The 18,769-nt window shown below is 43.6% G+C and overlaps 1 protein-coding gene across 3 annotated transcripts in view; it reads left to right on the plus strand.

Moving 5' to 3' along the window:
• LOC108162736 (cytohesin-1) overlaps nucleotides 1-18,769 on the plus strand; it is a 38,267-nt gene that overhangs the window by 10,475 nt on the left and 9,023 nt on the right. Inside the window, exon 2 of one of the 3 annotated variants that reach the window (XM_017297611.2) lies at nucleotides 16,848-18,107. The exons of the other annotated variants lie outside the window; for them this stretch is intronic. Coding sequence (XP_017153100.1) covers nucleotides 16,947-18,107 — 1,161 coding nt within the window. The 5' untranslated portion in view covers nucleotides 16,848-16,946. The remainder of the gene's footprint in view (nucleotides 1-16,847; nucleotides 18,108-18,769) is intronic. 3 annotated transcript variants of the gene reach the window in all.

Here is an 18,769-nt window from a genome sequence, read left to right on the forward strand (position 1 = left end):
GTCACCCAATGACTGGCTGCCGTGCAAGAATTTCCCCCCGGCTTCTGTTCAGCGGTCTGGTCAGCTTTTCATAGTTGATTATCTCTTTGACAGCCGCCTTTGCCGTTTCAATTTTTCGTGTGTGTTGTGTCCGAGTTATGCGGAAATTAATGCAAAATTGGGCTCATACTTGTTTATGGGGTGTGGTGTGGCCCAGGACCAGGCCCAGGCCATTTTTAGACACAGACAGCAGCAGCAACAGCAGCAGCAGCGGAGACCAGAGACTGCCACAAAAGAGCAAGAAAAACGGGCATTAATTGTCAACGAACATGCGCAACGCGTGTGCCGACGAGTGCTTAATGTGCGGTGTGTCCCCTCGGGTCGTTGTGTGTGCGAAAATAATTGCATTTTGCCATTAACATTTAATGCAAATGCAACGCCGCAGCGCAGACCTGGCCCAGAACCATGCCCCCCCACACCCTCGTGTTTTGTGACGTGGCAAAAATGCATTCAATTTTCCAAAAAGGTCCATTAGCCCACGAAAAACTGCAGCACCTCGGACACGTGTTCGCCCAGTTAGTAGGCGACCGACCCGACCGACCACAGCGTACAGCGCCGGCCATAATCAACGGCAGGCAGGTGCAAAGCAGTTAGCGGATATTGCCACCGGTAAACTCGCGGTTTTTTGCTGGCCCGACTACAGCCAACGATTTGTATTCGATTTTCGGTAACCAGAAATTACATTATTTTTAACGAACTTTTGGGAGACTTTTTTGGGTCTTTTTTGGGCTTTAAGTTGGGATTTGAACAGAAATTCGACCAACTTCCCCAAAAAGGTTGCTATAATTAGGGTCTTCTTCAAGTGGAAATTTGATTCAACATTTGCAGCCTCTCCCAAACATGACCCTCCATTTAACTGGCAGTTAAAACCCAAGTGGCTAACAAAATGAGGCTAATTTTGAGCCTCAACAACACATGAAAATGAAAATGAAACCTTCCTCAATTTGAATCTCAATTGTAATTTAAACATTCGACGGCTGTCTGGGAGACGCCTCAGAATACACACACACACACACACACACACACAGAGACAGTGGCAGAGGCAGCAAAAACCTTGGACGCTGGCAAACAAGGGTTCCATAAAAACGCTCTACAGACGCGTCGGATTTTGCACGCGCCAGCAATATTTTTCGAGTGTTGGATTCATTCAAAGGAAATCCAATATTCCGCACAGAACTAATGTCTGGGAAAAAGTCACGAAAAGTATCTGCGGACTCGTTTCGGGTTATAGTTTCATTTCTGTGAATAGATCGTGTGTGTAATTTGAATGTTTGTTGCTATAACATTTTGGTAATGTTACAATATTTTTTCGGAGGCCAAAACAAACAGCATTTTCCTTGGGTCACATTTTGCGGTGAACTTGGGGCATTTCCTGTACATCACACGAAATGGAGGCCTGCTGCTAAAACTGGCATCAAAACAACAAGCAATTTACATCGAGATGATGAGCGGATGAAAGGCGTTACAAATGATGCCACTGCCACACAGACAGAGACGCAGACTGGCTGCGCATTTCGGAATCAATTAAAGCGATGCCAACGAGAGATCTCAATCAATGCACACAACACGGATCCGAACCGGACCGAACCCCTCTAGGGTCTAGACAAAGTGAGGTATTATATTCATGGCGAAAACAGATGATTAACAAAATGCGAAAAATATCAGCAATAATTAGATTAGACGGAAATAATCAACTGAGGGGCATACACCTTTTTGTGTCTGTGATTTATGTCCTCCCCTCAAGCGAAAAGAATATTTATTCCAGAGATAATCTCTAAGCCTAGTTTTATGGTCACTTCATGCGAAAAACAATTACAGATACTGAAGACTGAAGAGTGGCCGGCCCAGAGGTACTTCTCTGCTCATTTCATAAATCTATAAACTGGAGAAAAAGCCATTAAGTCGGGGGCATAATTAATTTTATAGTCCCTCAGCACGGCACGTACCTAACGTTGGTCTCTTGTTTAAAGGGCTCTTTCTCTTTTACAAAGATACATATATACATATATATATGGTTTATAGATACAAAAGTATCTGTGCATATGCGTTTATCGCCGGAGTGCGCCTTGACTTTGGAAGACAATAAAAACGTACTTCATGTAACCTAACCATATTCTCTCCCTATTTTGAAGGGCAATGCAAAGTGAGTGGCGTGCCGTATGCCTCAGGCCTCAAGCCTCATGCCATATTTTGGTGCATGCATGGCATGGCGTCAGACCCGAGCTAATTGCCTCAGACATCAGACCAGGGTGCATTTTCAGACGGGGGAGACCCTCGTCCGACGCGTGGGTGGATTGCACTATTGAATTTTCGTAAAATATCATGTTGTAATATATTGGGGGGAAGCCCAATCGATGTTTAATTACAGGGGCAGCCGTTTGAGGGCACGGGAAAGTGCATGAGTCATGAACGAAATGCAGGGAATACACTTTCTAAGCTGTAGATGGAGTTTTAAGCTTAAATGGAACACAGGAATGGAACAGCATGTAACGCATTTACAAATGAAACACAGAAACAGAACAGAGAGTAGAAAAATATGAAAACAAAGGAAAAATACCATTGATAAACGATTCAGAATTATAGAAGGAACAAGTCTCAGGATACTTTCAACACAATTCCATTTAAAAGCAATTTCTTGGGTTTTCAAGCCAAAGTATCTTCCACCCATGGCTCTAGCCATAACAATAAACCATTACAATAAACAATATGTAGATACAAGATACGAAAGTGCAATTGTTTGGCTGTAAAGTGCACCACCATATGGTCTATGGGCTATGTGATATGGGATGTGGGACTGTGGGGTCTAAGGTTTCCTTTCCCCTCAATCCTCCCCCGCATTCAAACAGCTGCTGGCAGGCGGTGGCGGCAAATGCTAATTATACCCAAAAACCGATAGAAAAGGCAATTTTATAGCATTTCAAAGCAACTTCCTTTCGCGTGCCACAGACTGCCGCACAAGAGGACCAGAAGGAGGAGGGTACCCACAGGGTTTTGTTTGCTCGGGGAATAAATATATTTTGCATGCACAAACACCACATATGGCGCTAGAGAGCTCCCTTCCCCTGGTCCTCCCCCTTTCGTGGGTTTCGAATTTCAAATGCGCATCTGAAAAAAGCTGAAACCGAAACTAATAAAAATGTTTATAGAGGACCAACAAGGACCAACTGCTAACCCTTTCGCTGAGGATATTCCAAACTCTTTGGATGTCTTTTCTTTCCTTCATATTTTGCACGTCTTTGCTTCTTCTTTAACCCTTCCTTTCGGGCTACTGTCTGGTGTGTCTCTCGGGCGTGGCTTTGTCTTTGTCCACCCAAAACAGAGATCAATGACTGACCTTCCCGTCTTCCCTTCCCTTTCGTTTCGCTTCGCTTGGTTTACTCTGGGCTTTGGACAGACTCCACTCCTCTCTGTTGTTCTATTGACTTCTCCACGACTCTGCCAATACCCATTGTAAGCAATTAACAGTCCATTTGAACAGTTGCTTCGCACTTCTCTGTGGCGAATCGCGAGTGTTGACTATTGAGGTACCCTTTAAGGAGGGTATTTCGACTTTTAGAAGATGTTTGCTTGGAGATACTTCTACGAATACAGATTGAAGATACTCCAATGAAGAGAATGAAAGATCCTCCACACCTCTTCCAAGGTTTCTTTTGGAAATGATGGATCTCCTAGGAGCTAGGGTATCAAATGCCCCTACGGCTAGCCTTTTACTGCTTACTTTTTGTACTCCTTGTTTTTTCTATTCCTCTGCTTTGTATTGGTTTTCTTCTTCCCCTCCCCCCCCTTCTTGGGTGTCTCTGTTTTCGTTGCCATTAAATTAATTTATTGCAATTTCTGGCCCCCCCTCTTCAATGGGTTTTTTCTTGTATTCAGCCCCACACACGGGGAGGGAGGAATGGGGGGATTTGTTGTTGTTATTTTTGGTCTTAATTTTGTTTACTTGTTTATTCGAAGAGTGGCGCAACGAATACAGAGATTGACAAAATTGAATAAAGCAATTAAGGTTTTCGTTTGCGAATTGCAAAAAACTAGAATCAGAGTTCAATGAGAGGTCAAGGGAGTGGCACTGAGGCGCTAAAAATCAGGGAAGGAGTTGGAATATCAATTGCGAAGTGGATCTACGATCAAGAGATCAAATTAGGGAATGGTTCCATGAGCAGAGATCACCAAGGGAGCAAATCTTTCGATGATTGATTGATGGTTCCCTAATTATTGCTCTATTGTCTGGTGTCAGACTAGATGTCAGAATGACATCTATGGGAATAGTGGGTTGTTATCATACGGCGATATTCGTAAAACATGTAGATATATCTACCCAGTAGAGATCCTTTCGATGCCCGACACTCTTCTCAGCTTTGTTGATCCCCCGTTTCATAAGATATCGGTAAGAAAACCCAACATTTTGTTTGGGTAAACATTTAATATGTGGAACCCCCCATCGCATATCGACAGCACTTTGATCGCAAGAGACGGCATCCACTGTTCGTTTAGACCCTCCCCCCCCCCCCCAACTCTCTTTGTGGGGCACAGTGTCAACTTCCGTTTTGGTGTCGTAAGTGGATTACGCTTGCCCCCCGGTCCGAATCCAAAGTTGTGGCAATATTTGTGGCACTTTAAGAACTGCTAATATCTCTATCTCGGCAGTGCCACTTATCTCTGGTCTTCTGGACTTGGTGTTGTGTGTGCGTGTGCGTGTGTGTGTCTCTGCCACAAATGTAGTTGCAATTTTCTTTATCTACTTTCTGATTTATGCAACACACAAGTCAGAAGGCGAGGCACTGCCCTGCACTGCTCCTGTGCGTTCCAGTGACTGCCGCTGCTGTTGCTGCTGCGTGTGTCATAAACATGGGGCAAACAATCGTAGCAGTGGCAGGGCATGGCATAGTGCTCGCATGAGTCACTGACGGAACGAACGCAATGTATCTCCTAGGCCTACAATCTAGGCAATTTCATCTAAACTGCAATGCGCCACCGGGAGGAGGAGGAGGCGAATGCAGACTCAGATGCAAATGCGGCCACACACACAAGACTCCAAACTCCAGCAGGAGACTCCAGAGATGGAGAGACAGGGACAGCGAGAGATAGAGACGGAGATGGAGACAATGACGAGGCACTCAAGACCCACGAGATCCAGGCGAGAATTGGGGAGTGACAGATAGAGATAGCATCAGAGACTCCAAAGAGAGACAAAGAAAGATGACAAATGTGTTTCATTCCATTACGTTCCCATGCAACAAGTTGCTGTAATGTGGCAACTGTACTTTTTTTGTTTGTTTATTTTTCGAATTATTTCGTCTTTGTTCTTCCTTCTTTCGCTTTCTTTACATTCCCCGTTCGTTTAGCTTTTTCCTGGTCATTTGCATGGGGAAATTATGCAAAAATGTATCTTACAGATACTTGACACAACGCTTTTTTGACTCCCAGGCTGTAATTAGCTTTTTAAATAATAAAACTTGTTGCCCCCCCCTCTTGTTGCCGGTCAGTCGTCTTGTGGCATTATTCTCGATTACATTGACCTCATCTTTGATTATGCAGCAGCAGGGAGCTCTCTGCCTCCCAAGTTCTCCCTTTCTCTGGACTGTTGTCCAATTATATAGATACTCTGTGTGTGGGGACGTTTAGCTTGGCACATGAATGCGGCGTCTCATTAAGAGTCGAGACCGTGTCCGTGTCCGTGTGTATTGTACTATGAATCATTGAATCCATTCATTGTTGATTCACGCGAAACCTAATGTTTTCCAGCGTTCGATACAAAATGCAAAGTACACACGAGAGCGGGCACTATAACACTCGCTATAGAGAAAGCGGCCCCGACTATTGTCGGTGGGGATTGATGATGAGGTGGAAAAACTGGAAACTGGAGCAGTCGAAGGAGGCTTTTAGCCAGCCCACCCCACCGACGGGTGGATATGTGTGTCAAGGGTCTTTTCGAGTGGGATTTTCCTTTACGTTTCGCGCGCACTGAACGTGCGACGACGCTTTTCATCCCACAAAAGTGCTCGATTTTTAAGTATCGCCGCTTTGTAAATGGTTTTTGCCATTAAGGCAAAATATGCTTTTGGCAACACTGCAGTTCCTTTTGGTATGAAAGGAGTCCGAGTGAGAGCAGAGAAGGTGTGTTTTCTATTGTCAAGGAGCTAGAAGGATACTTGGGATCAAAAGAGCAAGCCAGCTAATCTTCGATTCGGAGTCTTGGTTTCTGTTTTATTCTGAGACTTTATGGAGAACTGGGAGTACAGGGGCTGAACTTTTCATTTTCTTGGAAATTGTATCGTATTCTTGGGAGAAGTTTATCAGAACTTTTCATTTGCTTTGGAACGAGAATCATTTCTGGGATTTGAATGAATATATATATAATGTTTCTGGGATGGGAATGAAAGATGTGAAGAAAAGGGATAAAGGAAAGGAATAAAGGAAAAAAAAAATAGTTCAGAAAAAGGAATGATGGAAAGGAATAAATTGTTGAATGGATTGAAGGAATTTAGGGAATGAAGAGAATGAATCATTCATAGGTGTGATTAATACGAATAAAGGGATGGAATGAATGAAATAAATTTGTTAATAAAATGATGGAAAGGAATGACGGAACGGAATAATGGAATGAAATGAGGGAAAGAATTTAACGAAAGGAACAAATGGAAGGAATCGAATAGAAATAAATGAATTAAGTATCAGAATGATTCCGAAAAGAGAACTGTAAGTAAAATTTCTTTTTAATTTGTATTTTCTTCAAAATTAAATTCTTCCACTCGTCCTTTAGTCGCCACAAAATACTCAAATAAAATGTAAATTCAAGTTCCATTTGTGGTCTTAAAATTCTCCTCATTAAATAGTTTTTATCTTACTTCTTTTTTTATTTTTGCGACCACAAGCATTTGCCACACCACATTCTGGGGCCAAGATTAAGATCTGTGTGTGGCCAAAAAGCGAGACCCGAAACCCAATTCCCATTTCGTTATGCAAATAATAACAAGAGTCTGAAGTGCAAAGTGCTTTTCTACCTGCTAAAATGCCAGGGAGCACACTGACACATGCCACATGCAGCATGCGCCCTGCCCGTGCCACATAGATTCCAACTCAATTTCCAAACACAAATATGCATTAGAGAGGAAGGGAATCAAAATCAAATGAAGAGAAATAGTCGTAGACACAGGGCCCCAGAGCCCAGTCCCTGGGCTAAAATCTCTTTTTAGATGCGAGAGAGAGAGGGAGAGTGTTTACTCTTTCCTTTTGTATCTGTATCTTAAAAATAGAGTAGTCCAATCTCTGGGAAGGCGAATAAAATCTAATTTAAAATAATGCTTCGAGTGGATCGGAGGGAGGGGGTGGTGGCTGCGTCTCTGGTCTCTGGTTATTTATGTTGTGAATGGATCTAAAGTGGAACTAATCCAGTGGCTGCTTAAACACACCGCAGCTAACCATAGATACATAGATGTAGATGCAGATACAGATACAGATAAACAGCCAGTTGTAAATGCCCATAAATTAGTTGCTCCTCAAAAAACGTGCGGCATCCAAAACATTTTATGGCCTGTCCGCGAGAGAGCATCGAATGGCGGCTCGGGTTTGGGGGTGGCTGGTGGTCCAACCCCCTGTTTGAACCCCCTTTTTTAAAAGGGGGCAAGATCCCAGTGCGATCTCCGATCTGTGGGTGGAAAAAGTGATTTCAATGCACGTGGGAAACACAGCACGCAAATAACTTTGTGTGCCACTTTGTGGCGTATAATATATGGGATTGCACGAGGTATACTCTGCTCTTGTTGACTCTCGCAGATTCCCACACACTCGGTTCATGCGGTTTCGGTGGCTAGATACAGTATCTAGATACAGTAGCTGTCATGGCTATAAAAGAGAGAGGGAAAGAGCGAAACGGGAATGGAAAACAAAGGCTTTAAGCAGAGAACATAAAATGTAGTTTGTGTGTTTTGTTGTTGGATTCTGGGGATCGACGAAGCTGCCTATTCCACCTGTCTTACCTTCATAAAACCTTCATACAACCCCTTTATATGTACAATGATCGCTTCGCTTTGTCGCAGGCGGGAATGTTGATTCATTTGTGGGCGTACAAATTGAACAAATTAAAAACATATTTTAGGCCCCCCCAAAAACCCCAAAAACATTCAAAAAGTCAATGTTTTTGCAATTTATTTATGCGCGGGACACACGGGGGGAGGATCGAGTGGGAGGATTCGGGCAGGCACCGCACGAGCCTTTTGGCCATAAAATAAATAAACATTAAAGAAAGGAAACGAAACGAAACGCCAAAAGAGAAGCGCAAAATGTTTGCCAAAAAACTCTCGTGTCAAAGCAGAAAAAGAAAAACACGAAAGAAACAGTAGAAAATTAACAATTAACAATATTTATGTTCATTAATGCATGTCCACAGTGAAATTTATTTTCCCCCACTTGTGTCCTCGAAAATCAAACGAAATTAATAAAAGAAAAACGAGAGACGAAAGAATGCTCTTGGAAGGCTTAAAGAATGCCTAAAGAACTTTTGTGTCTGTCTGTCTGTCTGTCTATAAAGAATATTAATGTTAATTAACCGAAACACAACAATGTCTGCGAGACATTGGAATTTCATTTCATTTCAAGTACGAAACGAAAAAGCGCCAAAAGTTGAGTCATTTTTAATTTTTCACTGAAATATTCCACTAGAGAAATGAAAGAGAAAGTCTGCAGAGTGGCTGTGGCCTTCGGGGTAGTATATTGAAAATATAATCGATAAGGCTTGCCCAGAGATAAGATATGCAACCAAAAATCGATTTCCCACAGGAAAACCCATCAACGTGTGAAACAGGGAGGAGGGAGGAGGTAGGAGACAATTATAATCATTGACACACTAAATGAGTTTTCGTTTCTCTCAATCCGAAACATATGTCAGGGGAAGAATCGTGTAGTGTATAAAAATAGTCGAAAATTCTGTAAACGGGAAAAACCGAAAAAAAGAAAAGCGAATGCAAGCTGTCAGAAATGTGTGTGTGCATGGGATGCATAAACAAAGATACAAATGTATCTGCGACTTGAGAAGGCATTTCAGTTATTAACACCCCGCCACAAAAAGATGCACAGATACAAAGAGAGAGAGAGAGAGAGAGAGAGAGAGAGAGGGGCGTGTCGACAGCTAAACCTATTCTCAAGGACCTCACGAATGCACACACACACACACACATGTGGAGTGTTGGGAAAAGAAAAAGGGAAAAGCCAATGGACTTTCGGTTCCATAAAATCTTCAATTTATAAACAAAAGTCGAGGAACGAGAATAAAAGTAAGCAAAAGATGCGCGTGCTAGAACAAGCCGAAAAAAACATACACACACAATATTTAGGAAGCAGCAGACAAAAGAACCCACAAAAAAGAAAAGAAAAAGTGCCAGCAGACAGACAAAAAGATATAGATATTTAGAGAGAGCAACAGTGCGGATATATCTTTTGCGCGTTCAAATCACGTCGCCGTCCGCTCTGGCAGCGGCAGCAACAGCAGCCAGCATTCGCAGACAAGGCACGTCTTCCCCTGACCCTGCCCCTGCCCCCTTCCGGGGACTGGAGTTCCCTTTTGTGGTGGCAAGAGGGGCTGGGGGCTGGGCTTGCAGACTACGATTATGCGGTCCTTGCCGTGTGGCTCTTCCTCTCTCTTTTTGGCAACTCACTTTCAAATGTAGAAAAATGGAAAGTGTTTTTTTTTTTTGGCTAACAAAGAAACGCATGTTTCTCTGTTTTGGTAGCCAACATTTTTGGGGGTAGGAGGGGGTACTTTTATGGCTTTAAGGGAAGTAGGAATGAAGGAGAATGTGTGTAAATGGTGGGTACACGTGCTTGAGACCTTTGGCATTATGAATATTCTTGAATTGAAGCATGGATCTCTGATTTTGACAGTTTTAGAGGAAATTCAGAGTATAATCATTCTATGACGCATAACCGATCGTCTGGATTCTAAGGCCAGAAACAGTCATGCTTGATTCAGATACAGGTTCTACTTCAATGCCCAACGAATAAATCTTTTGTAGCGACATATTTTATTATTCAGAGAAGCTTTAACTTGGGGCTCGGACTCGTTTTAATCGCATTTTATTCCCCAAATCCCACATCCAGACGGATGATGATATCCGCGGCGGCAGCTGCGATAAAACCCAGAAGCAAACGGCGGTTATACGGGTACAACGTACATCCGCTAGAATGTTGCAATGACTGGGGCTTTTATTTTATCAGAGTTTATTGTATTGTACTTGAAATGAGGAAAAACAAAAGCCTCCCATGGACGGACTTTGGGCTCAAATCAAATCGAATTTGGGTTCTTCTCAAAGGCCAGCGATGATTCTCCGAAAAACAATCTTTTCCTAGCTTTGTGCTCTCCAGCTTCAAGTTGTTTTTAGGCAGAAAATATTGTATCTTTTGGATACAGTAACCAGTTTGTGGTTGGTTTAAAGTTCAGTTTTTATTATTCAAATAAATGAACACCGAATGAGTGTTTTGAATGTTAAATACATTTAACACCCTTCATTTCAATGGAAATGGATTGGAACCTGTTTATTGAATTATTCATAAAAATATATCTATTACATCGTTTAGGCCTAATGAACTTCATGTTTTGCTCTAGATACGGATGTATCTTTGTGTGGGACTCAGTTTTTTAGTGGAAATTCATTTGCTAATTAGTTTGAAACGTTTCGAAGAAGTTTTCCTTGAATTTGGAAAAGTTTTTGCTGTCCAAAAAAGGAAGAAAACTTGGGAAAAATTCCCAATTTCCATTTCGAGTTTCTTTTGAGTTGAAGTTTTCTCATAATTTCCACATGGCCTTTAAGGAATTTCGCTTTGATGTTTTGGCTCCCTGTCAAGCCATTGATATCAGTCAATCAATCAATCAATCAATCATAGATTGAATGGAAATTTCTAATGAGAACTCTTTCGCCTTGACCGAAAACCAGCCTCGTGCCAAGTGCGAAAATGCCAGCCGTAGAGAGGAAAAGCCAGACAATAGTTGGAACGTGTGTATCCACAAGATACACAACAATTAGCCCGCGGGGCCCCGAAATTGGGGCCACAATTAGCAAATCGACGGCAACAACAGACACAGAGGCAGCGGCAGAGGGAGCGGCAGTGAGGCAGAGGAAAGCCTAACCAATCAATAAACAGTGGCTATGTGCACCTGTTGATACATAACCCCACAGATACGTGTATCTTTGTATCTTTTTAGTATGCAAAATGCGTGCAACAAACATTTAAAACGAAAGACATTCCATTCCATTCCGAATATGTGACTAAAGTATTAATATCTTTATACCGAAAAAACAATGCCTCCTTCTAATTACATTGGAAAAAACACTACACTCCACGCTCGCATTCTAAGACACATTTCCCGCCCCCCGCCCCACAGACGGCATTCTAATGAGGGGCATTCTCTGTGGGAAATGCCAAAAAAGATACACCACAAAAGGGCCATCAGGCAAGGGCAGGCAGGTAGGAGTATCTGTCAGATACGTGTCGTACCCGCACCTTCATTTCTATTTTGTATTCGACGACTTACCTTTTGTCTAGCGCCACGAACACGGACACGGGCACGGGATGGGACGTTCTTCTGGATAGAAGAAACAAAAGGCATTTAATTAAAAACACATTTATTCTAGACATTCATTCTCTGCTGGCGGACACTCTGCTCAAACGGACACGGACACAGAGACCCAGACACAGAGCCAGACACGAAGTGGGCCAACGAACTTGCGTTCTTAATGGTTCACTGGATAGAGAATAGAATATATGGCGGATGGAATACGATTTATTTGTATATATTTATATGAGCATATAGAAGATGGGACTATATTTATTTAGCATCTTTTGTGGTCTTGAGATCTGGGATATAGATACAGAATATCATGGATATAAGATGGATAATGGTCTCTATTAATTTTCAATGAACTTTGTTTGGTATTCAAATAAGAGCCTTTGTCTGGCATATCCCATTGATTCCATATGTTGTCTCTTGGGTTTCAAATGATTTTCGAGAGATGAAAACAATCATTCAGAGTAGTTTGGGCTTAGAAAAAGACACTTAAGAACTTGGATAGACACTATAACTAATTTGTTCTATGTATTTTATGGTTAGCTTTGTCTTAAAAATCTCCAAGTGCAATGAAATTCTGCAAAAGAAAACCTTTAGACCCTCCTCTAGCATGTCTCCTGGTTTTTCCATAGATTTTTTATAGATCAAAACTATCTTTTATGGTCGTTATCATAAAAACAGTCTTTTTCAGAGCACAGATCCCATAATTTATTCAAAGATTGCTTTGTTCAAGTCTGGAAACCTCTGAAATGTAATTATTTCTTATAGAAATTCCGAAATTTCTTCGCATAAACCCCTGGGACCTATCCATCCCTCTTTCATATGTTTTCTCTTACATTTCAATGGATTTTTCCTTTAAATTTCCATAGATATTTGCCAGAAGAAAGCCCAACATCGAAACGAAATAAATCATGTCATAATTTTCAAAGCAAAAGGGCAGGCGAAATCTTTCATCATTTTGCGTCTAGAAAAATAAAAAATGACCAAATGCCAAATAAAATAAATAAAGTATTGAAAATGAGCAACAGATAAAAGGGGAGAAGCGTCCAGTTTGGACAGCACAGCCAGCTGTTAGCCCCAAAAGGGAGGTCATACATTAATATTGTATCTGTATCGGTAGTGTGTGTATCTTTGTGTCTGTTTTGATATTTTCTCATTACGTTTATGGGCTGCTGCCCCCCCCCCAAGGCAGACAACCGTTTGTTTGCTATAATACCTATTTGTTTGGCTTTTTATTTGTTGTTTCGCTGCCTTCCATTTAGGCGCAAAAAACCTCCAAAAAATAGCAGCAGCGGCGGCAGCAGCCACAAGCCACAGACACAAATTTGCATCTTTCTCGATTTAGCTAAATGACGCAAGTATCTCAAAAAACACAACTACAAAAAAAACGTGGAATATATCCTACATATGGCGAGGTTATGCACACCAGCGCCGGGCGATTGTAAAACGCTTTATGTTTTTATATGGCAATTTTGTAGATTTCTATTTTCTTTTGGATCATTAGACAAATTAGGTATGTTTTTTTTTCTCCCAGCTAAAAACTTGAGAGGTTTCTCTCGCCCTCGAAGCTCGAAGGGGAAAGTGAAGTCATTCTTTTCTTTTCATAAATATTATTCTAATTTCACTATTTTCCTAATGAATGAACAAAACAAAAGCCAAGAGTCTTAGTTGTGTGCCGGAAAATCCTCTTAAGTGCAGCAAATGTTCACACCAAAAGCGAGCATTGACCCAAAACACATGGATACCCGTACACTGGGAGAAAAAGTACAGAGAAGGAGTAAAGAGAATAAACCCATATTTAAGTTCTATAATAGGGTTTTAAAATACAAAAAAGGATGAAATTCAAAAGGATTCCCTTTGATTTAAAAAATAATAATAATTGAATTAAATAATAAATAAAATTTAATAAATGTATTAATACAATTAAATATGGCTTCCAAATATAAAACATGTCGAATTGTAGTCCAATCCAAGTCGAACTATTCGATTCTCAGGGCTTTTTTCGCTGGGTGTACTCGCAGATACATTTTATGCTGAAAGATACAAGTAAAGGAAAGGAAAGAGAAGGGCAGGGCGGGGAAAAACTGTCGCCAAACCCACAGAGCTTGCATTTAATTGCATTTCGTTCGGAAGGAAAGTAAAAGTCACTTATGGGAAAACTCGAATCCCTCTCCTCCGCCACAGACAGAGACAATGTCTGGCTGTGTGTCTGGGATTTTGCAGCATTATCTTTCCCTTTTTATACGGTCGGTCGGAGGATGTGCGTGGCGCTCTTTGTTTATGTGTCTGATTTTCTAATTGGTTTGGCGCTGCACAAAGATGTTGCCAATCCCCTCGCTCTGGCCCAGAGCCCAGACAAAAGGGTTAAGAGAGCGCAAGTTGTTTCAATTGTTTCCGTCTGTAAAAAGTGTGTGTAAAGTGTAGATTAAATTGTCAAGATAAATGACTGGAGACACGCCTCTCCTCTCTTTCTGTGGCAGCGGCTACTGTTTGGAGTTTTTCCTTTTTTCAGGGGGGAAAACTTTACGAGTTTTCGGCTTAAATTTCACATTAGTTCCAAAGCGCATTTCCTGCCCACACACACAGATACGGCCACAGATACAAAGGTAGTATTTCCACAGGTAGCAATCACAGCTTTGATGGGTCTTGGTCTTGACACCACTTGAGAGGTTCCTCTGTCTCGTATCTTTGTATCTGTGGGATCTGTTGTTGTATCTTTATAGCCGCCTCTTGCGTGTGTGTCTGTGTGTGTGTGTGTGTCGGCTTCGTTCAGTTTGATTGATAGTTTGTTTACAAATTTAATTTCATTTTACTTGTTTTTTCCCCTTCTGTTGGATCTTTTTTTCTCTTCTCTCTTGACTTCTTTGTGGCATTCACCTGTGTGCTCTCCTTGCCACTGCCACTACCTATCCCTAGACATCGTTTGCTGTTTGTCTTTCTGCCTCTCAATGTTTTTCAACTTGGTCAACGACGCCCGGCAGGGCCTGAGGATGGGTCTGAGACTGGGTCTGGGACTGGGACTGGGACTGGCCGCGCCTTTTATGTGGTCGCCGCCTCATTACAGATACCCTGGGAAGAGTGTTTTCTGATTTGGAGAAGACGCTGGAGGAGAACAGATCTCGGAAGCCATGGAGGAGTTCCTTTTCCATCGTTCCTTTCTTGCTTGCTCTTTTTCCTACTTCTATTCCACCGTTTCTTATTGCTTGCTCTCTGTCGCTTTGCTAGTCGTTCCCTTTCCACCGTTCCTTTCTTTCTTCTGCCTGGGTATCAAATACTTCCTTTTCTCATTGACGGCAACCTTCCTCTCTGTAGCTTTTGTTTGCCTTCTTTTCTCTCCCTCTATTTGGCTACTTGATATATAAGGAATGTGTTTCTATATGCATATCCACACACAAAGCAAACAGAGAGGAACAAGAGAAGGAACCAACGAAAGACAGACAGAGAGGAGACCCAAAGTTGGACGATGGCGAGAATCACATTAAATGCAATGCCATTTGAATGCCTCGCGCAGCTCTCTCGCACTTGTGAAATCCAATCACGTACTCCCACCCGTACTCGCTCCTGTTCGACGTAGAAAGGATGCCCAAAACTCTTTCAAAAGACTTCATTTCGAACTTGGCTAATGCGTGGGCGTGGCGCACAGCCCCAAGGGAAGAGGCCAAGCCTGGCCGGGTGGGGGACCTTGTCATTTGGCTAGTCCCCCCAATGGGCCATCACGGCCATGCCACGTTTACAGGTTGGAATCCCCAAAGGAATTTCACATTTGATTAAAGTAAATATTTTTGTAGGAATTTAAGATAATATTTATTTAAAATCAAAGGGAACTCTTGATTTATTTTGGACTGCGGAAGGAACCCTAATTAATATTGAAACGCAGTTTTTGTTGGGTCTTGAAATTGCCCTTTCTTTTAGGGTTTGAATTTGTCTTGTATTTTCTGTAAAATTTTCCAAAGGAAAAGTCGTTTTAAATTGCCAGCAGCAATCTTTGACCTTATTTTCTGACAAATTGCATTACGTCTGATGGAAATTGAAGTAAATTTCCACGGGCATTTCTTAAAAGAAAAACCGTTTTAGAGCGTTTTTTTTTTGGTACAGTTAGAGCCATTTTTGGGAGCTTAAATGTTCCTTTTTAGGCTGTTCCTGTTGCTCTCTGCTTCCGGTGATTCCATAGTGCCTGCCTTCTCTTAATTTTCATCGTTTCTTTCTCGATTTATTCTGTTTTATCGCTCCATTTCCATAGTTCCTATCCTGGTTGTTCCTATCTTTCTTTTCTATTTAATTTCTGTTGCCTTTGGTCCTGTTCCATTGTTCCTTTCTTGCTCTTTCCTGTCGCTGTATTTTCTTCCACAATCCTTTGGCGCCTTTTCTTGGGGAATCTCCCCCTTCTTATTGACTTTCATATTTCCAACCCCGAACAGATTAGTCAACAAATTCGTTGTAAAAAATATCATAAATCGTCCCCGGAGGATTTCTCCTTCGTTTCGCTTAACCTTTTGCATATTCGCTTGAGTGATTCTGATTTCTCTATCTCTATCTCTGGTTCTCTTGTGTCTGGTGTTTGCAGCTCCAATTAGAGAGTTTTTGTCGCCTGTTCGGGGCTGCTGTTCGGAGAAACAATTCCACAAGCTTTATCGTTCCGACTTCCTCTTCCTGTGAGCACAAATGCACAACGCAAACATTAGACGAAGGAACGAAGCGAAATCTCAATAAATCACAAGACAAAGGAACGAACATGCAGAACACCAGATGGAGAGTTCTAGGCTGGAAGGGGGGGGTTGCTTACTTAAAGCCGCAGAGTCGACAAATCACACACGAAGACACACGGAAGTGGTGTCCTTGCCACAGCGTCTGCATGTCCTGGGATTAGGCTAAGGAACGAACGCCATCACCTTGTTAACCTGCCAGCCATTAGCTTAATTCGTTTTGTGTCGCCGCCGTCTCGGCTGGAAAGGAAACCACTAAAAGTGTGGGTAATTTTTGTGGTTGTACCCCGAGACACTTCCTGCCTCTGCGCCTGCCCCTGCCCCTGCCCCTGCCACAGCACTTTGCAGGGCTTCTTTCACGCCAAAGAAGAAGACACTTGATAATTAGTTAATTAATTTATGGGATGGGATATGGGATACGTATCCCCTCGAAACCCCTCGAACCGAAAAGGAGACGCTGCCGCTTTGTACTTGTAAATTGCCTGAAGCGAGGTGCCACAAAGGCTGCCCCGTGAAACCCCAGAGACTAAGAAACATACAATTTTCAGTGAACCCTCCAGCCCTCAGCCCCCAGCCATCATGGAGGGTGGCTCCCGATAGAGTGATCCGATCCACAAGGAACCCGTTCTGCCAGCGGAAGCCAAGCGATGGCCTCCCTGCAGCAGAAGCGCCCCAGCATCTCGAACTGGTTCTCGTCGCTGCGGCGCCCACCCAAGGACAAGAAGGGCCCCTCCCTGGGGAACAGCGGGAGCTTTGGCAGCAAACAGCAGCTGCAGAGGAGCTGCGTCGATCTCTCCTCGAGTTTCGTTGGAGGAGGAGGCATACCGGGATTCAATGTGGAGGGAGTGGGATTCAGTGTCGATCGGAGTAGCAGAAGCAACAGCACCTTCTACATCAATCCGCTGAAGGCCTCCAAGGAGGATCGCCGCCGACTGGTGGAGACTGGCAGCAGCAGTGGCGGCAGCAGCAGTCGGAGCAGCAGCGTCTGTGTGCGATGCTTCTGCAACCTGCTGTCGAAGAGCGAAGAAAAGACACCCACGCCTACGCCCACGCCCCTGCCTCTACCCCTGTCCCTGCCCACTCCCCCGCCCGCGAAGGTGCCGCCCAAACCCCCAGCCAAGCCCCGTTCCCCGTCGCTGGCGCCCTACACGAGTGTGGCGACATACAACATCACGACCTTGACGCCCGACAGTCCCCCGCCCGCCAGTCCGACGCCGAGCAGCGTGACCGTCAGCTGCCACGACTCGAGCCGCACGGTGGAGGTGAAGCGCCTGCCCTGCGACGAGCCCCGCACGGAGCTCTACAGCAAGCGATCGGAGTACACGCACGCCACCACCACGACGATCACAAGGACTCTGATAGTCTCGCGGCCCGTGGAGCTGCTCCTCAACGACAAGGGGGAGATCGTCTCGCGGAGATCGCCGCGCAAGACGCGCTCCAATTCGCTGGGATGCATGCTGGATGTGGTGGATGGCGATGGCGGCATGGATAATCCCTGCCTGCAGCTCGATACGGACACGGATGGTCCGAGCTCGGTTCTGAGCTCCCCGCTGACACCCGATGCGGGGGACATGCGCTTCATCGATGACAGCTCCCTTTCCCAGAGCGAATCCGAAAGGAATTCCATCAGCATCCACAACAACAACAACTCCAAGGAGCAGCAGAATAACAACAACTGCAGCAGTAGCCCCAGGAGCAGCCAGGAGTCGAATCTCTGCGAGAGTTGTCGCCATTTGATTGAGAGAAACCTCAGCAATGCGGAGAAGCAGATCAACAGCGATGTGGTGATACTGAGGCAACACCCAAAGGTAGGAAGAGAAGAGGGAAATGGTAAAGGGAGGGTGCTAGAAGATAGGTGCTAGAAGGAGGGACGTACATAGGGAGATCTTTTAGACCAAAGCATCCCCAATGGATGTCTTTTAGCAGAGCCATTCATTCATTCATTCATGAATAAACGCGGAGGAGTTTCCCTTGAATACTCAATGGATATTCCCCTAAAAACTTTGATGAAAAATCCCCACCAAAATAATTTCTGCTTAAAAATATTGAAAACGATTCTGGCTTTCGTTTCAAATTGGATTCCCCCTTGGTTTTTTATTGAGAGAATTTGCATTGTGGTGTGGCGTAAGAACAGGTTGTTCCGCCGCTGCTGCTGTGGGACTTCCTCGTGGCATGTTCTCACACTCCAACACTTCATTCCATTCTCTTACCTGTCGACAGAACTCTCTGGCCGCTTACCCCGACTGAAAGATACACGCATTAAGCCCCCGCCACGGCCCGCCCCGACTCGAGTTTATTTTTAAGTTTGACGCTCATTAGCTTTGTCTCTCCGCCTCCACCACCGCCTTCGTCTCCCGCGTTTCCTCTCTGGTTTCGCCGTGGTGTTGATATCACTCCAGACACTGCCCTGACCAGGTCCACTTGTTGGTCTTTAATCAATTGTTGGTCTTTTAACGAATGCGGCCTCCTC

Source organism: Drosophila miranda, chromosome 4 (assembly GCF_003369915.1).
Source record: "Drosophila miranda strain MSH22 chromosome 4, D.miranda_PacBio2.1, whole genome shotgun sequence".
Lineage (NCBI taxonomy): Eukaryota > Metazoa > Arthropoda > Insecta > Diptera > Drosophilidae > Drosophila > Drosophila miranda.